We start from the raw sequence: 20,124 nt of genomic DNA, 5'->3' as shown, positions 1-20,124 counted from the left end.
CTGACCAATAAAGCAAGTATAACAAACACCTTCAACTATCCCGTCTACTTGCAACTCCAGTTTCAAGCAACAATGAACCTGCACTCCAAGGTGTAAGGTACATTTCCATGAGGGGGGAAATGGTAAGGCAACTAAAGCCAGAGATAGCAGCCATCCCCCCTCTATGTACTTTTAAACACTGGAGGTAGATAGCTTTTTTATGGCCGATGATCAAACAAGCTTAGAAGAAATTGAGACAGTAGACATTTAAAGTTTCACTAGAGTTTATTGTGACAGTGTTTCTCTATACAAAGTGAGCAGGACATTGCCAATCCATTCCCACATTTGATGCAGAGACTTTGCTTTGGAAGACTCCTAGTATTCATGAGTAAGTCTCAAACCTGCACTTGTCAGCTGTCTAAATGCAATGGTCAGGAGTTGGTAATTGAGAGCTAAGCCTCCTTGGGTCCAGATATCACCTTGACAATAAATGTTCAAATGTTAAAACTGCAAAAAGGATAAATATAAAAATTGCACAAATATTTAAGGTAAATTGAGAAAACTGTAAATCAACCTTAAACTTAACACATCTAGTTAGACAGAAAATGAGCCTCCTGAAAAAGAACCTGCTCCTACAGTGTTGCAACTGATGCTACAATTGGATAAACAGCACCACCTGACCCCACTTTCTACATAGAAAGAAAGAATTAGTTGTAGATTTTTCTTAAAATATCAAGGATAGCACAGTATTCAGCTACATGTACAGACGTTTTTGTTTTCTAGAATTGCAGTCATATGTGCCCTATGGGAGCTTTATCTCATGTTGCAATCTATGGATCGTATGTATTTGCACTAATGTTTGGTTATCATTTAACTACAGCTCCAAAACAGAACAATGGAAGCTTGACAAGATACAAATCTACTATGAAACCCAGAATTTAACTGTAACCCTGTACTTAAGCTAATGGTGGGGTTTGAATTTCTTGATTAGTCTGAGCTTGGTACACCATTTTAAGGATCAGATGGGTGTTAAAATCGGTTTTGCCGAGACCATGCATGAAGGAAAAAGCCTGCATCCTCAGACTACATGTAGAATAGGGACATTAAAGTCACCATAGTCTTAGCAGACAATAAGGGTGCTCTCTCATTATATGGTGGTAATATAATCCAAGGGTCACCACACCACAAGCAAGGGAAGGGATTGAGGAGAACAGTCCTTCATGGAAATTGAATCCACACTGTTGGCATCACTCTCTGCATTGCAAATCAGCCATCCAATCAACTGAGCTAAACCAATTTCCAATTGGGACAGTGATAACCCACCAACCTATTGACCTACACTCTTGCCACTGAAGACTGAACTTTATCACCTCAGTGCACTTTGATGTAATAACAGAGATTGGCAAGATATTCATGATATAGCAACGGATTCTCTTAATGGTTGTTTGTACTATGGAAAATAAGTAAAATGAAACACCACAGTATAACCACAAAAAGGTATTTATTTATAGAAGTGAATTTTAACCTTCCAAGTTAATATTGGTTCATAAATAATTTGAATACTCTATAAAATCCTCATTTATCTAATGCTCATAGATAAAGAATGTAGAAATAAGATATTTGAATCACAAATCTGTTTAAACAAAACTACAACTGGATTTGTGCAATCAAGGCTTTTTTTCCCTCCTGGAGAATGAGGGGGAGGGCGATAGACAAGATAAAGAATGGAGTTAAAGAAACAGTAAAATTGAGGGTTTTGTAGGTAGTAACAAACAAGTGGACAAGCAAACAAATTTAACAGCTGGGTGAAATTACGTATTTAATTTCAGGAGAATGTTCAGAGATTTAACAATTTTGTCAGGAATTAAGGAACAAAGTAACGCAACATTTAAACAAAATGTTGATAGATTTGAAATTGTGTGTGGGAAGGGGGTGGGTTGAGGGTGAAGGTTTGAGAAAGACACTGATCAAATAAAACAGACCCAAATCACTCCTAAAATGAAGCACTTTTAAAAAGATCACTTCAATTTTATGTCAGAGTCATCACAATTTGCAGCAATGAACATTTCATGATATTTATGCATCATTTTCGTTTAAACAACTGTCTGAATGAACCACACAAGTAAAAAAAAACTTCTCGATCATTACAACTCAGCAGCAATTTGATGAAAACATACAATGAGACAGTTTAATAGGTCCTCATCACAGACAGCATCTCTCTGAAGGGACGGTTATTTTGAAGAATCCATTTCCCTTATATTGAAAATGGAAACATTAATGGTTTATATTAAACAGATAGCAGTTAGAGTTAAAGTTAAAAAGTGAGAGTTGGCTCCATTCCAACTCTGACTATAATTGATTTGATGTTAGATTACATTACACGCGAAGCAAAATGTTTATTTTCAAATCGGCAGTATCCAAAAAGGACTGCTGTTATCCTCTAGAATAAATGAATACTTAGTAGATTTCTCAAACTGAAAACATAATTGTTTAAGCAGATTTTTAGATAACATTTTGCAGATGGTAAATAACAATTAATACAACTGCACTTACCAAATGTTCTTACCACGTACCGAGACAATGTTTTATTATCTGTACAGTACTTGGTTAACAGAAACGTTTCGATACTGAGATTACTTCACTCAATGGAGGTGCTCCCATTAAGCAATCACTTAAAAAAAAAAATCAAACATTCCTCTGAAACAGACACACTGTGTTACAGTATACAAAAAAAGACTAATCAGAAATAATCTGAAGGATTCAGATGTGACCAATGGAGGTTTTCACTGTTACATTATACTGCAACTTGGATCTTCATTCTCAGCGTGGCCCTGCAAAACAAGGGACACCATACACTTATGAAATGGATTAAACAAAAAGGTTAAGACCACCTGAAATAGCTCTGTTCATAACAGATGATACTGACTGTGTCACTATTACATGCTATGAAACACCAGGTTTAACTTCTGCATGGAGTTAGCTATCAGAGCAGGAATTACAGGATCAATTAGTCTGTGGATCAGTGAAGGAAGGAGGCAGGTGGGAAAGAAAACCAAACCAAAGTTTCAGGCTTTAGTGACACTCGTTAGAAAGCATTCAACTTATATTTCTGATTTGATGAAAGGTATGCAGGAACCAAACAGTGGAGATTAGAGAATGTCATCACATTGAGCAGGATCAAATATAAAAAGGGTGAATTCACTAACTCAAAAACAGGATCCAGTTCTATGCAAGAATGACCAAATATAAATACAGTTCCGGGAATCAGTCCCCCATTCGTAATGCTTTCATCAAAATTTAAAAAGCATCAGTGCAATTCCTAATTTGTACACCATTTAAAAAGCATCTGATGGGTATACGAGCCAAATGCTGACAAACAAGACGAGATCAAGTTAGGATGTCTGGTCAGCATGGATGAGTTGGACCGAAGGGTCTGTTTCCGTGCTGTAGGATTATAAAAGACTCTGAATACAGCTATCTGTACTTTGTCTTTTCTATGTAAATAATAATTTTGACATTATAAATATGCTGTACTTTTACATGCCCATTGTTTACAAAGAAATGCTGATTGGTGATCCAACTTACAATCAGAAGGGCGAATCCGAGGGCGGCTGAGAGTCATCACAACGGTATTCCAGGAGACATAGCCAGCCACATGACTATACAGCAGGTCAGAGAGAACCTGGTGTCAAGGTGTGGTTAAACCCAAAACACTACATTTGTGTCTCCCACCCTCCCTTGTCCTCTGACCAAAAGAAAAAGATGCTAAGGAGTACAACTGGTAAGGTAAAGGTGTACAAGGGAGCAGCCATTAAGAGAGTGGGCCAGTGTTAGAGTGGAAGTACTGAGGCCTTTGCCTGAGAGGTTTCAGTGTGAGGAGATTGAGCATAGGTACAGATAAGAGCAGGCAACGGCTCTTTAACGCTGCTTTCTTTCTGAATAGACTGAAGGCAGTGGCATGCTCCTCTTGCAGGATATGGGAGATCAGGGAGACTTCCAGTGTCCTTCGTGGCTACACCTGTGAGAAGAGCACCCAGCTGCAGCTCCTGACGGACCATGTTAGGGAACTGAAGTTGGAGCTGGATGCACTCAGGATCATCTGGGGTGCAGAGAACATCATTGATAAGATTTATAGTGCAGTGGTCGCTCCTAAAATGCAGGCTGCAGGTAGCTGGATGAGCAGCAGGAGAGGTAAGTGGGGTTGGTGGGGGGTGGTGAAGAAGAGAGAGAAAAGGCAGATAGTGCAGAGATCCCCTGTGACCATTCCCCTCAGTAACAGGTATGCCGCTTTGGATACTGTTTGGGGGGGGTTGGGGGAGAGAATGACATTTCAGGGGCTAGCAGTGGCACCATGACCGGTTCTGAGGCTCAGAGAGAAAAGGTGCGGTTAGACAGAGCGATGACAGCTGTAACCGAAACACGGCTGACAGCTCATTGTTCCAGGATACAGAAACTACAGATGTGACAGATGTACAATCAAGTGAGGAGGGGGATTTGCCCTTTTGACAAGGGAGGACAAAGCAAGTGCTTAGGAATATTCTCTCTAAGAGGTCATCAAATGAGGCCATATTGTTAGAACTCAAAAACACGAAGGGGATGGTCACTCTGTTGGAACTGTATTATAGACCCCCAAATAGCCAGCAGGTACTAGAGGAGCAGATGTGTATAGAGATTACAGGTATCTGTAAGAATTATAGAGTAGTATTGGGTTGGAGATTTTAATTTTCCCTTGTATTGACTGGGCCACCCAGAGTGGAAAAGGCTCAGACAGGGTGAAATTTGTCAAATGTGTCCAAGAAACTTTCCTAGATCAATACATGGAGGGCCCAACTCCGGAGAGCGCAACTCTGGACCTCCTCTTAGGAAACGAGGTCAGGCCAGTGACTGAAGTGTCAGTGGGAGAGCACTTTGGGTCCAGTGACCACAACTCTCATAGTTTTATCATAGTTATGGAAAAAGGGTTGGATAGGTCCACAGGTTAAGGCGCTAAATTGGAGCAGGGCAATTTTGGGGCCATTAGGCAGGATCTAGCAGAGGTCGATTGGGTGAGTCTGTTTGAAGGAAAAGGAAAGACTGGCAAATGGGAATCTTTTAAAAGTGTGATGTTAAGAGTCCAGGGACTATATGTCCCTGTTAGGGTGAAGGGAAAAGTTGTCAGGTTTAGGGATCCCTGGTTAACGAGGGATATTGAGGCTGTGGTCATGATAAACAAGGAAGCATACATTGGGTTCAAGCCATCACGCTCGAATGAGTCCCGAGATGACTATAAAAAGTGTAGGAGCACATTCAAGGGGGAAATCAGAAGAGCAAAATGAGAGCGAGAGAGAGACAGAGAGAAATAGATCTGACAGATAAGGTTAAAGATAATCCCAAGAGTTTCTGGAGCTATATTAAGCGTAAAAGCATGGCTAGGGAGAGAATACATTCCCTTAAAAATCAGCATGGCTACTGAGGAGGGAATCATGGATGCTAAGGGAATAAGGGAAACAAGTGGGGCTGTTTTCTACTGCATACATATTACCAGAGCGGAGGTGTTTGCAGCCTTAAATCCCCTGGGCCTGATCAAGTCCATCCTTGGGCGTTGTGGGAGGCTAGGGAAGAAGTTGCAGAGGCCCTTGTGGAGATTTTTGCTTCATCTTTAGCCACTGGTGAAGTTCCAGAAGACTGGAGGGTGGCTCATGTTATTCCACTGTTTAAGAAAGGTAGCAAAGACAAGCCAGGGAACTACAGGCCAGTGAGCCTGATATCAGTGGTAGGCAAGTTATTGGAGAGGATACTGAGGGACAGGATCAACCAACATTTGGATACTCAAGGTCTGATTAGGGGGAGTCAAAATGAATTTGGGTGTGGGAAGTGATGTCTGACAAATCTTTTAGAGTTTTTCGAAGAGGTGACCAAGAGGATAGATGAGGGTAGAGCAGTGGATGTTGTCTATATAGATTTTAATAAGGCCTTCGACAAAGTACTGCATGTCAGGCTAGCCATGAAGGTTAGATTGCATGGGAAGCAGGGACAGCTCACTAATTGGATTCAAAATAGGCTCAACGGTAGGAAGCGGAGAATGATGGTTGAAGGTTATTTTTTGGACGAAGGCCTGTGACTGGTCGTGTGCCACAGGGGTCGGTGCTGGAACCTTTGTTATTTGTTATTGACATAAGTGATCTGGATGTGAATGTACAAGGCATGATTAGTATGGTTGTGGATCATACAAAATTAGGGAGGTATCATTGATGGCGAAGAAGGTTATCAAAAATTAGAGGGATCTTGATCAGATGGGGAAGTGGGCTGAAGATTAGCAAATGCAATTCAATACAGATAAGTGTGAGGTGTTGCACTTTGGAAAGTCAAACCAAGGTAGGACTTACACAGGAAATGGTAAGGTCCTCAGGAGCGTTGTGGAACAGAGGGACCTAGGAGTAAAAGTACATAGTTCACAGGTGGACAGGGTGATGAGGAACGTATTTAGCACGCTGGCCTTCATCGGTCGAGGTACTGAATATAGGAGTTGGGACGTTATGTTACAGTTGTCTAAGACACTGGAGTATTGTGTACAGTTTTGGTCGCCCTATTATAGGAAAGACATAGTTAAACTGGAAAATGTGCAAACAAGGACGTTGCCAGGACTAGTAGGCCCGAGTTATAGGGAGAGGTTGGCCAGGATAGGAATTTATTCCTTGGAACGCAGGAGAATGAGGGGTGACCTTATTGAGGTGTATAAAGTCATGAGGGGCATAAATAGGATGAATGTATATAGTCTTTTTCCCAGGAATGAGAAATTGAAAACTAGGGGGCATAGGTTTAAGGTGAGAGGGGAAAGATTTAAGAAGGACCCGAGGGGCAACTTCTTCACGCAGAGAGTGGTGCGTATATGGAAAGGGCTGCCACAGAAAGTGGTTGAGGCAGGTACAATAGCAACATTTAAAAAACACTTGGATGGGTACATAGATGGGAAGGGTTTAGAGGGATATGGACCAAACGTGGGTAATTGGAACTAGCTGAGTGGGCAGCATGGACCAGTTTGGGCTGAAGGGCCTGTTGTTTCCATGCTGTATTACTCTATGACTATGTATTATAAACAAAAAGCAGGAAACTGTCAGATTTAAAAAGAAATAATTGGGGATTGTGAAAAATTATAACAAAAAGCACAATACCCAGAATACCACTGATAGATTAGAAACAGGAACTGATCTGTTTCTGTGACTTAAGACCATAATTTGTCTGCGATTCTTATCAAATCCAACTGCTTGATAATGCACATTGGCATTTTTATGCAGAATTTATGTATAACAAAAATACCTTATTTGTTAGACCATAAGAAATACTTCTATTCCAGAATAGATAAACACCTAAAATTGCCACGCAAGTTATGTTTTGAAGGTTATATCCAAATGTTTTCTAATAAAAGTTCAGATGTTCTGTGGCCTAGCAAATATGGGTACAATATAAATCAAAATAGATCTAATTCTTGCTGTACGCCATACGTGGTCGATACCTTCTGACATTACGCTTCACAAGGTAAACATTACAAACAAAAACACAAGCTATTTAACAGTCACCATTTTAATGAGCAAAGTACACATTGTCTCAATAACACTTGCACATTCCCTCTGAATTTTATTTACCATGTTAATTTAAGAAACTGAATACATTTTCATCTTCCATGCCACATTTGCAAAATAAGGTTTTAAAAACTGGTAGAGACCAGTAAATTTTATTTAAGAAGATCCAAAATCCAGTTTTTACTGAAACAGTAAAACCAGAAAGCTTCCATGAATTAAAACAAAAGTATCTTTTTTCAAAATACAACAGTCAAACAAAGCTGATTCTAAACACAATCTCAGCCAGCTGCCTATAATCTAAAACCCAAAAGTCCACACGTTAGAACTGTATTCACAGGCAAATTGTGGTCAACGTTAAACTATAAGTTACACATTATATAGCAAGTACAACTAAGACATCTCACTATTTGGTCCACTCAGCATATCTTACAAAGTCCATTAGAAACTCAGTCTTCCTCATGAATAATTTCAGCTCCAGTTCTTGCAGGATCTGCCCTGCTAACAGCTGTACACAACCAGAGTTCAACAGGTGTAGTGTTTGCTGAAAACAGCACACGTTGGCAGATTGTTTTCAATTCTGATTAGCATCATAGGATCACTGCAGTGTGGAAGCATGCCATTTAGGCAATCAAGTCCACACCGCCCCTCCAAAGAACAGCCCACCCTGATCCATCCCCCTACCTTATCCCTATAAACCCTGAATTTCCCATTGCTAACGCACCTCGCCTACACACCCATACACACTATTGGCAATTTAGCATGGGTAATCCACCTAACTTGCACATCTTTGGTCTGTGGGAGGAAACTGGAGCACCCAGAGGAAACCCACACAGACACAGGGAGAACGTGCAAACTCCACACAGACAGTTGCCCGAGGCTGGAATTGAACCTGGTTCCCTGTCTGGATAGCACAGACTCACCAGTGTTTTTTTTCAAAAGAACAGAAACAACAGAATCTTTGTCTATTCTCAGCTTCTGAATCCTCACATCTCCTAACGCAACACTAGAATCATCATCCTCTGCATCTTTTTATACCCTTCAATCTCTCCAGACATTTTGGTTTCTAATCTCATGGTCAGTCCTTCCAGTTTCTTTTCTTAATTTTACGTTTTTTGGTTAGGGTCTGTCTCAAAGCAATGGGACCATGATTCCACTACACAGTAGCCAATAAACCTTCAAGATAAACTAACTCAATCAACATCCCAAACAGCTGGCAGTACCTTTTGATTTCTGGTATGGAATCGCAATGTTAACTCTATGCCCCTCTCCACAGGTGCTGACAAACCCACTGAGCTTCTCCAGAACTTTGCTTCTAATCATGCATTCAAAATATTGATTTTAAACCCCTACTTCATGCTGTTGAAATGGAATCAACAAAAATGTTACCAAATTTTATGGAGGACAGAATGAAGTAAATCAATGACAACATGGAAAATAATCATTTGGTCAAGAGATAGTAGGGACTGCAGATGCTGGAGAATCTGAGATAACAAGGTATAGAGCTGGATGAACACAGCAGGCCAAGCAGCAGAGGAGCAGGAAGGCTGACGCTTCGGACCTAGACCCTTCTTCAGAAAAATCATTTGATCAAGCTTGTTATTGACATGATTGCAACATAATCAACATCTGACTTTACTCAATTTAATGCTCACAATTGTTGAGATTCACTTAAAGTATAGCTTGGTCTTGAACTTCTCAATTCACAAAACATAAGCATTATTCACAAATTCAAGTGAGAGATAACAAAGCGTGGAGCTGGAGTAACACAGCAGGCCAGGCAGCAGAGGAACAGGAAAGCCGACATTTCGGGTCGGGATCTTTCTGAAGAAGGGTCCCGACCCGAAACATCAGCTTTCCTGTTCCTCTGATACTGCCTGGCCTGCTGTGCTCCTCCAGCTCCACACTTTTGTCTCTGACTCCAGCATCTGCAGTTCTTGCTATCTTAATAGTGGGAGAGTTTTTTTATTAAAAAAATGACAATCCTAGTTGCAAAGCAGAACACAGGATAATACCAAGAACAAAAGGGGAAAGTCAGTTTTTATTCACATCTATAAATTTCAACATATCTGCATAGCCCAAAGTGCATTTGATACTTTGATCATGTGTAATACCAACAACTGTGATAATTAATCCAGGCACAGCAGTGTTTCATAAAGAGCAATGAGAATTGACCAGGAAAATCTCCCATCACTTTCAAACAGTGGCTGCAAAAGATCACTTCACACCAAGTGGACAGAACCTCTCATGTTTCATCTGAAAGAAAACACTTGGACCCACAACCTGTTGCCTTCGAAGCAAAATGAGCCTAAGCTCAATGGAAATGAGCTTAGACTGATCTAGACAGTTCAGGGAAGTGAGGAATTCAAAATCTTATTAATTCATTTATAGGAGATAGGATTCACTGGCAAGTCCAATGTTTATTGCCCTGGAGAAGTTGGTGTTGAACTGCCTTCTTGAACTGCTGCAGTTCATGTGATGCAAGAATGTCCATGGGGCATCAAACATTCTAGACCTTTGATCCCGCAACAAAAGGAACAGCAATATATATGCAAGTCAGGATGCTATGGAACGTTTTGGAGAACATTAAGACGGTGATATTCTGAGGCATCTGCCGCCCCTATTCTTATCAATAGAAGAGTTTGCAGGTTTGGAAAGATAAGATCTTGCGATGCATCTTGTAGATGGTACACACTGCTGCCACTGTGCACTGGTAGAATGACTGAATGTGCAGTATTGTGGCTGGTCCAGTTTGTTTTCCTGGCAGTGCTGACTGATCCTTAGCAAGTCCTTTGTCTGTCCAACTGTCTTTCTCTCTCTGTGGGCTCTATCCTATCGTTTACTCCCTACCCCATCCACCTATTTTGTGCATATAAAATGACGTTTTCCCAGCCACCATCAGTTCTGAGGAAGGGTCACCGGACCCGAAATGTTAACTCTGTTTTCTCCTCCACAGATGCTGCCAGACCTGCTGAGCTTTTCCAGCAACTTTGTTTTTGTGCCAAATAAACAGTCAGTCAACCAGTCATAATTTCACTCCACGTGTCAGTTTACCTTTCAGCAGTAAAATGAGCTTATTTTCTCCATGGATGGGAAGATCTTCCCTACAAACCAATCTGATAGGCTGAAAGACAAATGGAGTTGGAATCCAGTTCCTTGAAGATCCAGCAAAGTTGTGCAGAGTGAATAAAGCTGGATGCCAGGAATTCTTTGCCAAGACCATTAGAATTAGAATTGAAAAGGAGAGCACAAGAGAGAAAGGTGGCAAAGACAGACCTTTTGCTCTTAGCCAGGACAAAGAAATGAAACATGTTAAATATAATTACAGCAAATTAAAACTGATTTCTTAATAAAAGCCTCCACCTAAATCATAGTCTAAACACAAAATGTGACAGGATCAACTGAATAGGATGTTTATACAACAGGGTGAATAGGACCTCATACAACACAAAGTCATTTGTTATTAGTTAACTTTAATTATAACATAATCGTATCTCCTCTGTCCCGCTTGTGATACTTCCACCAGTAATTGCTCTACAGCAGAATTGCCAGTAATAATTTAAAATGTTTGCATATATTAGGTCACCGTCCTTATTTAAAACACAGCTGGCATGATTCACAATTCACTTACCTTCCAACTTGAAAAGGTGAGAACGTCAATTCTAAGCCAAGGTTGTGTAGCAACAAGCATACTAGAGGGTGAAGCAGACATCACAACATTCCCCAAACCCCACCTCCTGCTTTCCAACTCAGTTGTTCATCTTTCACGTCAACAAAATTATGAACTTCAATTTAAATTGGACACAGCTGGCACTCAACTCCCAACAATGATCATCCAAAACCATCAGCACAGATGGCAAAAATGCAACCAATTGCTTCATCAAAAGTAGATTAAATACTGAATCCATGTCTGTAACTGAGCTGAATATCTAATTCCTAGCTGTGTTAGCACTTCTGAATTGGGTTGGAAAAGTGGTTTCAGTACACCATGGGAACAGTGTTCTGCCAGAGCTTGTGTTCCTCATCAGTATCCAGCGAATTCTGCTACCCTGTGCCCACGGTCACATGCCAGTTGGAGAACAGAATTGGAAGTCGACTATAATTTGTCCCCCATGAACAAACAACCTCCATTGATGGGACACGCACAAAAAATACTTACTTCAGCAAATTGATGTGGTGAATGAACAATCAATGTAGCTCAGTTCAACAACAGCCAATGCCAGAAATAAGTTCAGAATCATGAATCAAGTTAGATTTCTCAATATTCACTTAACCACATTGATACAGCTTTAGTGGGATTTCCACTCAATTGCCGTGTTTCTGATTACAATCCAAAGATTAAACTGGGGGGTGGCAACAAAAGGCTAGATTATGCAGCAAGATAAAATGTTAAGGTCAGCATCAGTGAGAGCAGACAGAAAGCAAGCCATGAACTTGAGATGGTTGGCATCTTGTCAGCTGGTGAAACACCTCCGCTGCCTCTTCCAGAATGTGTCCACTGAATGGAATCACATTGAGAAGTTAGTAAGGTCACTGGTGGGCCTTGCACTTGGGACCAAGACCTTGGTGGAGGATGTCTCACCTGGCAAGGCTTACTGGTCAATCAGATGCCAACCGCTCTTGCACTGGTCCATGCCACTGAAGAGGCTGTATCTGCTGCTGGAAGCAGAATACCCAGGTTCAAGGAGGAACAGACTTTGTATGTTTTGTTGGGGTGTGCAGATGTCACCGAGACGGACTGACGGGGTCAGATGCAAGGGCAGGGAAGTAGCAATCAGCAGAACCTCCCCAACCCCATGTTCTGTCCCTTAGTCAATTACTTAGTACTTTGATCAAGGAAGACAAATCATCTTCGCCTGCTCCTATTTTCTATTAGGGCTAAAGGGATCAAAGGGTATGGGGAAGAACTGGGAATGGGGTACGGAGTTGGATGATCAACCATGATCATATTGAATGATGGAGTAGGCTCAAAGGCTGAATGGCCTACTCCTGCTTCTATTTTCTATGTTTTGATGTCTGCACATTTTGCCGTGTTCAACATACAGGCCACTTAAAGTCAGATTAATCCCAATGGCATTGGGCTGGAGCCCCAAAAATGGTCCTTTGTTGGTCAGTTAAAGACTATCAATTAGGGGAAGGATGGGTCAGTCAACCACAGACCTCCCCATCTGGAACTTCATTCTGAGGGAGGGGAGAAGGCAGCTGGATTTGTTCATCTTTCACTTAAACAAAATTATGAACTTCAATTTAAACTGGACATAGCTTGCATTAAACTCTCAACGACGATCTTCCAAAACCATCAGTACAGATGGCAAAAATGCAACCATTTGTTTTATCAAAGTAGATTAAATAAACTAAATTAAGTGACCTTCCCACTTCCAAATCCACCGCCTCCCCCCCCAAACCTCTTGAGGTGTAAGACATTCCGCTTGGATATTAACAATTCCAGAAATGTTGGTGATAATCTTGATGATCTTTGAAATAACAAGATCTAATAACAGAGGAAACAATGAAAACTATCTGGCCTTTTCAGAAGGGGTGTTGTAACTGTTTTTTTTTTTGCATGACTTAAGAGAGTCACAACCTTGCAGGACAGGAATGGTCCATTTGGCCAATGAAGCCTCTGCTAACTCCTTGAAAGACCTACACAATAGTCCACCTGTCCTGTGTTTTCTCTATAACCCTGAAAATGTTCTTCTCTTCGAATTGACTGGAGGTGGGAGGAGAGCAGCAGCAGTATAGGTTTCCTGTAATAACAAGTACAGTCAGTTCCGATATAACGTGATAGTTCCGTTCTCATGCAACGTTGGATTATAAGAAAGTTGTGCAATAGCCGTGCTATTTAAACTAAAATGGCCAGAATCACACCATAGCCAACACAGGTAAGGAAAGTTCGCCTTCTACAAATAGCGGTCTAAATTTTTCAACCGCGTTAAGGCCAATTTGTGTTGAAGAAACACGCGTTATATTAGAACTGACTGTATGTCTTTACATATTCACGAGTCTAGTGTTATGATATGTTTGGATTGGATAATCACGTGTGTTAGTTTGAATAGGATTGGATAATAGATTCACGTACAGTCATGGATACACAGCATTGAAACAGACTCTTCGGTCCAACTCGTCCATGCAGACCAGATATTCTGAATAAATCTAGTCCCATTTGCCAGCATTTAGCCCATATCCCTCTAAACCCTTCTTATTCACATTCCCATCCAGATGCTTTTTAAATATTGTAATTGTACCAGCCTCCACCACTTCCTCTGGTAGCTCGTTCCATACACACACCACCCTTTGTGTGGAAACAGTGCCCCCAAGGTCCCTTTTAAATCTTTCCCCTCTCACCTTAAACCTATGCCCTATAGCTTTGGGCTCGACGACCCAGAGGAAAGAACCAGTCTATTTACCCTATCCATGCCCCTCATGATTTTATAAACCTCTATAAGATCACACCGAAGCCTCTGAAACTCCAGGGAAAATAACCCCAGCCTATTCAGCCTTTCCCTACAGCTCAAACCTTCCAAACTTGGCAACATCCTTGTAAATCTTTTCTGAACCCTTTCAAGCTTCACAACATCCTTCCTATAGCAGGGAGGCCAGAATTGCATAGTGTTCCAAAAGTGGCCTAACCAATGCCCTGTACAGCTGCACCATGACTTCCCAACTCCTATACTCAATGCACTGACCAATAAAGACCCTACCCTGTCTACCTGCAAATCAACTTTCAAGGAACTATGAACCTGCACTCCAAGGTCTCTTTGTTCAGCAGCACTCCCCAGGACCTTACCATTTAGATGCACAAGTCCTGTCCTGATTTGCCTTTCCAAAATGCAGCACCTCACATTTATCAAAATCAAACTCCATCTGCCATTCCTCAGCCTATTGGCCCATCTGATCAAGGCCCCCTTGTACTCCAGAGATGACCTTCTTCACTGTCCACTACACCTTCAATTTTGGCGTCATCTACAAACTTACTAACCATACCTTCTATGTTCACATCCAGAACCATTTATATAAATGGCAAAGAGCAGTGGACTCAGCACCGATCCTTGTGGCACACCGCTCGTCTCAGGCCTCCAGTCTGACAGTGTATTGGTTTGAATGTGATTGAACAATATAGTTATTTATAAACAACTTGGAGTATGAATTATCCAACCAGGGCCGTATAGTGATAGAGGCGAGTAAATGTGTAAAGTTTTGTTTGGAAATTATTCTTTGCAAGAATAGTCGATTGGAAACTTGTTACCTGTAAAATTGGCATTAAAATCTTTGTTTTCATAAAAAAATTTGAACTGTACACATGTTTTTTGACATGTACATCTCCCATGCATGCATGAATAAACATTTAAAGAAAGAGACCAGAGTCTTGTCTGGTTTAAGACAAAATACAAGAAACACACCCTTTCAAAATATGTATTCATTTCCATTTGTAAAAATGGTTTCCACTACCTCTTCAAATGATGCATTCCAGATCATTGTTACTCACTCCACAAAATAGTTCCCCCATCTCTGACTCTTTTGCCAATTATCTTAAATCTGTGTCCACTGGTTGCTGACCCTTTGTAAATTAGCAATGATTTCTCGATCGTCTCCATGGTTTTGAAGACCTGTATTAAATTTTGCCCAAACTGTCTCAAAGGATAGCAATTATATCTTCTCTGATTGCTACACATAACCAAAGTTCCTATTCCATATATCATTTGGGGAAATTCCCTCTGCACCCCCTCTAAAGTATCAATATCCTCCTGAAAATGCAGTGTATTTTCCTCAGGTACCCTATATATGATAGCCAATTTTATGGTTTTATAACAGGAAGTCTTCCAGATAGCGTTCTTATTGGTAATAAAATGTTATTGCCCAACTGAAGCACTAATCCAAACAAGACCTTTTAATTATACATGATTTGCACATTATTATGACATATACTAGTGGGGTCAAATAGAGCTTTCCATTTTCCCTACATATTCTAACTTGTTTACATTACCAGATTTGTTTTCTATTACAAATGTAAAATCACCAGCATGCTTTAAGAGCTGCATTTTGCACACCCAATGAGAAGTAGCATTTTTTTGAACATTCATACCGTTGGGCTATATTCGATTTGCCTGCTGTCCTGACTGGCATCTTCGCAGTCCTCGTCTCTAGATTTACTTTCCAATACTCCCGGTATTTGCACAACAGTCCGTGAAGCCATCTCCTGTGAAATTAGAATGGTTAGCTGGCGAAAAGGTTATACAGAACAGAGAACAGGCTAAAGAGGGCCTCCCTTAAGATGTTATTATGCAAGATTATGACATCTTGTTAAATTATCCTAAAGGAATTCCTGCCTGTTTTATATCTAAAACAGGACTCAAGGCTTACCCAAGCCCATAAAATGGTTTAGTCCCTCCATGACTCCAGCTACGCTAGACTTCTAATATGATTTTGCTTTTCAATTTAAATGTTTGCCTTGAGCTATTCACTCTCACTCTGCAATTTCCCCCTCCCCCAGACATCAAATTATGTGAAAAGATTACTCAATAAAAGGCACAAGTTTCAAACATTTCCTTCTTATATTAGAAATTTCACAAGGAATTTTACAATCATCCAATGTCACGGTGAATTATATAGGTCTCTAAATCTCTCCATTCAATTACATATTTATCTCAAGTGAATAATCTCTGCCTACATTTTTGATCAAGCTTTCAGCGCAAGGTTTTGTTTGATTTATTCACGCAAAGTGCTTGGAGCATGATACTGCTAAATGAAAAATACAATCCTGCAAAAGCATTTAAAAAACTCAGGAAAATAGCACACTGATTGAAGCAAATTATCAGAGAAGTACAAATTTAAGTCAATAACCAAATAGGTGATATAATGGAAATATTTCCGTTTCAGTAGAAACTGTCTTATATATTATATTAAATCAGATCCACTAGGCACACAGGGTTTATAGTAATTGAGAATTTGATTAGGAACGTCGTCGAAACTAGAAGTAACAAAATTAAAATACAAGTATTACTCAGTTATATCTTTTTATGAATTCGCAGTTGATAATTTTAAAATAAATTTGAAAAATTATTTTGCACTATTTTACCAATCGGGAAAATATTAGAAAAATACACCATGACTATATTTTTTATTACATTTCCTTGACTCAAAAGCACCACAACTGGTGTCAATTCAGCAAAACATTCAAGTATTTCCATTTCTTAAGTGTTCACCACATTCTCAAAAAGGATTTTTACACACATCATTAAAAAAAAACACTTCTTTTGCAAAATGCCACTACTATTTCTACTGGCTGGCTAGAGCAAATCAGACTGGGTAGAAAATGAATACTCTGTTAGCTTAACATCACAGATTAGTAAAGCTAACTGTCAAAATTAGGTAATAAACTATTTGAGCCTGAGTTAGTATTCATTAACAGTGCATTCATCTCTATGTATTTTGGACACATATCTTTGTGTTTGCATTGTAATTATAAAAGAGAATTAGCAGACACACCTCTCCATTAGCATTGAGGAGAACTACCCGTATATCATCTCCTGTTCCCCAGGATTTCTGGCCCCTCCACACCAGGTCAACTGAAGGACACTGGGCAACATCAGAACCTGCAGTCCAAATCTAACACAAAAAGGAAGGCAACAGAAAAATTAAATACTTCAGGACTCACACTAAAAAATTTACACTAGTGCTGCAGTGCATTGTTGCAACTAGCGTAAAATTAATTCTGGCAAAATTCACTGGATTCCCTACAGAGGAGTAAGAGTAGTCAGCACTCATACTGTACTTTGAGATTATCTTCCTACAAAAAAAATTATAATAATACATCAGAAAAAGTATCCACATACCAGGTGGCTTAAAAGTACATTAAGTTAACAGAGCTTAATACATTCAGATCAGTTTGACAAGTTAAAATACCCACTAATGTTCCCTCCACTCTCCTCCAGCAGCCTGTCCTACTTGGCACGCTACTCAGAGTCATAGAGATCTGCAGCACAGAAAAAAAAAAGTCTTTGGCCCATCACGTCCATGCTGGTCAAAAACAACCACCTAAGAATTCTAATCCCATTTTTCAACACTTGGCCCATATCCTTGTATGCCTAGGCATCTCAAGTGGCCAGCTAAATACATCTTAAATATTACAAGGGTTTCTGCCTCTGCCACCCTTTCAGGCAGAAAGATCCAGGTTCGCACTCTCCGGGTGAAAATGTTTTTCCTCGCATCCCCTCTAAACCTTCTGGCCTTTACCTTAAATCTGTGCCCCCTAGTCATTGATCCCTCCATCAAGGGGAAAAGTTTGATACCCTCATCCCATGAATGAATTAAAAAAAATTATACATCTCAATCATGTCCCCTCTCAACTTCCTCTGCTCTAGGGAAAACCACCCCAGTCTGTCCAATCTCTCTTCATTGCAAATATTGTCCAGTGCAGGCAACATCCTGGTAAATCTCCTCTGCACCCTTTCCAGTACTATCACTTCCCTCCTCTAATGTGGTTCCAGAAGCGCATGCAATACGTCAGCTGTGGCCTAACCAATGTTTTACAATTTCCAGCATAATCTCCCTGCTCTTAAACTCTGCCTTGACTAATAAAGGCAAGTATACCACAGACCTTCTTAACCACTTTATGCACTTGCCCTGATGCCTGAAGGGACCAGTGCACACCAAGATCCCTCTGATTACTAGTGCTTCCCAGGGTCCTACCATTATTCATGTATTCCCTTGCCTTGTTTATCCTGCCAAAGTACATCACTATTTACCACTGACCAGTCCATCTATATCCTCCTGTAATCTTTGATTTGATTTAGCTACTGTCACAGGTATCTTGTTATAAAATACAATAAAAAAAAGTGTTGTACAGCATGTTAAAACACAGAAGAATAAACCAAAACAGAACATAGAGGCAGAAAAATGAAGAAATAAAGAAAGTGTCCAATTTTACATTCCTTTTTGTTATGGCTTTCTTCTATTTACAGCCCCAATTTTTGTATCATCTGCGAACTTACTGATCAACTCTCCTACATTCAAGTCTAAATCATTTATATGAACAAGAAACAGCAAGGGCCCCAATACTCACTTTTATAGAGCACTACTGGGCACAGCCCTACACCATCACCCTCTGCTCCTGACATTTAGCCAACTGTGGATCCAATTGGCCAAATGTCCTTGGATCCCATGGGCTCTTACCTTTGATATCAGTCTCCCATATGGGACCTCATCAAAAGCCTTGCTGAAGTCCAAGTAGGCTGCATCAAAAACACTGCCCTCCTCTACACACCTGGTGACCTCTTCAAAAAAAAATTAAATTCAGTTGGTTAGACAATGGCCTCCCCTTAACAAAAACTATGCAGACTGTTCATGATTAATCCCTGCCTTTCCAAACACAAATTAATTCTGTTCCTGAGAATCACTTCCAATAGTTTCCCCACCATAGAGGTAAAGCCGACCAGCCTGCAGTTTCCTGGGTTATCCCTTCTCCCAGTACCACATTGTCCGTCCTCCAGTCCTCTGGCACCTCTCCTGTGGTCAGAAAGGAATCGAAAATTATTACCTGCACGTCTGCCGCACTCAATAGCCTGGGATACATTTTAGAGATTTATCTGGAGACATATCTATGGTTAAGCCTGCTGGTCCACTCAGAACCTCCTCTATGCTAATTTCTTTAATTATATCACAGATTTTCTCCCTGATTTCTATACTCATATTATTCCTTTCATTAATGAACACCAACACAAAAATCCATTTAGAACCCTATATATATCCTCTAGCTCCATGCCTAAACTATCACTGTGGTCCTTACCAGGCCCTACTTTTTCGTAAGTTATAATTTCAATTTAGGATTTTACTTTAGATTACCTGCTCGTCCTTTCATAACCCCTTTTAGCTCTCCTAATCTCGGTTTGAAATTTCCTCTTACACGTTCTCTCCGGTTTCTGCCGTATCATAGCACGGCTTACTAAGTGCACCCATATCTGGGAGTAACTGGCCTTTGCAGAAACTTTGATGTCAGAATAAAAGTCCTTCGACCTCCCGCCACGCTAGTCCCTGTAGCTATCTGCAACATGAAGTAGCTAGGAAAAATATCAAGTGCTTGTAGAATCGTCGACCAAAATAAATCAACCGGTCACAAGCATGTAGGTAGCATGTAATAATCCCTTTAAATAGCAACGGAGGAGCTCTCATTCTGCTGCTGAATGTGTGTTCAAATGAATGAAGTTATTAGGACAGCACAGAACTCCAAAACAATCATCTATTTGATAAAAAGGAATCAGCATGCTTCAGACACTATAGACTTGCCCTTTATATGGACTTGACAAACATTCACTGTACAATCCTTCGTGACTGCAATGGACATGTAGGGGCAACATTTTGAGTCTCGAAGACCCACAATTCAGCCAAAATACGTGCGATAACATGCCAGATTTCTCTGACTTTGATGATTAACCTTTTGGAAAGGATAGCAGGTTTTGATCAAATGCCCACGCATTACAACCTACTTTCCAGATGCTACAAACACTGTTCATATTGAACGCTTACTGAAGCAAAAAAAACACCAGGAAACAGATAGATGGAAATGCTTACAAGATTAACTCAGCCAAGTTCA

At 40.3% G+C, this 20,124-nt stretch overlaps 1 protein-coding gene across 1 annotated transcript in view; it reads right to left on the bottom strand.

The window, feature by feature from the left end:
* Positions 1 to 1,506: 1,506 nt before the first annotated feature.
* Positions 1,507 to 20,124, bottom strand: part of LOC109913313 (lamin-L(III)-like) — an 86,516-nt gene continuing 67,898 nt past the window's right edge. The window contains exons 7-9 of the mRNA XM_048615717.1: positions 17,022 to 17,141; positions 15,619 to 15,732; positions 1,507 to 2,810 (exon numbers count right to left, since the gene is read on the bottom strand). Of these exons, the coding sequence (XP_048471674.1) occupies positions 2,769 to 2,810; positions 15,619 to 15,732; positions 17,022 to 17,141 (276 nt within the window). The 3' untranslated portion in view covers positions 1,507 to 2,768. The remainder of the gene's footprint in view (positions 2,811 to 15,618; positions 15,733 to 17,021; positions 17,142 to 20,124) is intronic.

Source organism: Rhincodon typus, chromosome 33 (genome assembly GCF_021869965.1).
Source record: "Rhincodon typus isolate 14 chromosome 33, sRhiTyp1.1, whole genome shotgun sequence".
Classification (NCBI taxonomy): Eukaryota; Metazoa; Chordata; class Chondrichthyes; order Orectolobiformes; family Rhincodontidae; genus Rhincodon; species Rhincodon typus.
The sequence above is the reverse complement of the archived record's forward strand: the minus strand, read 5'-3'. Positions and strand labels throughout refer to the sequence as shown.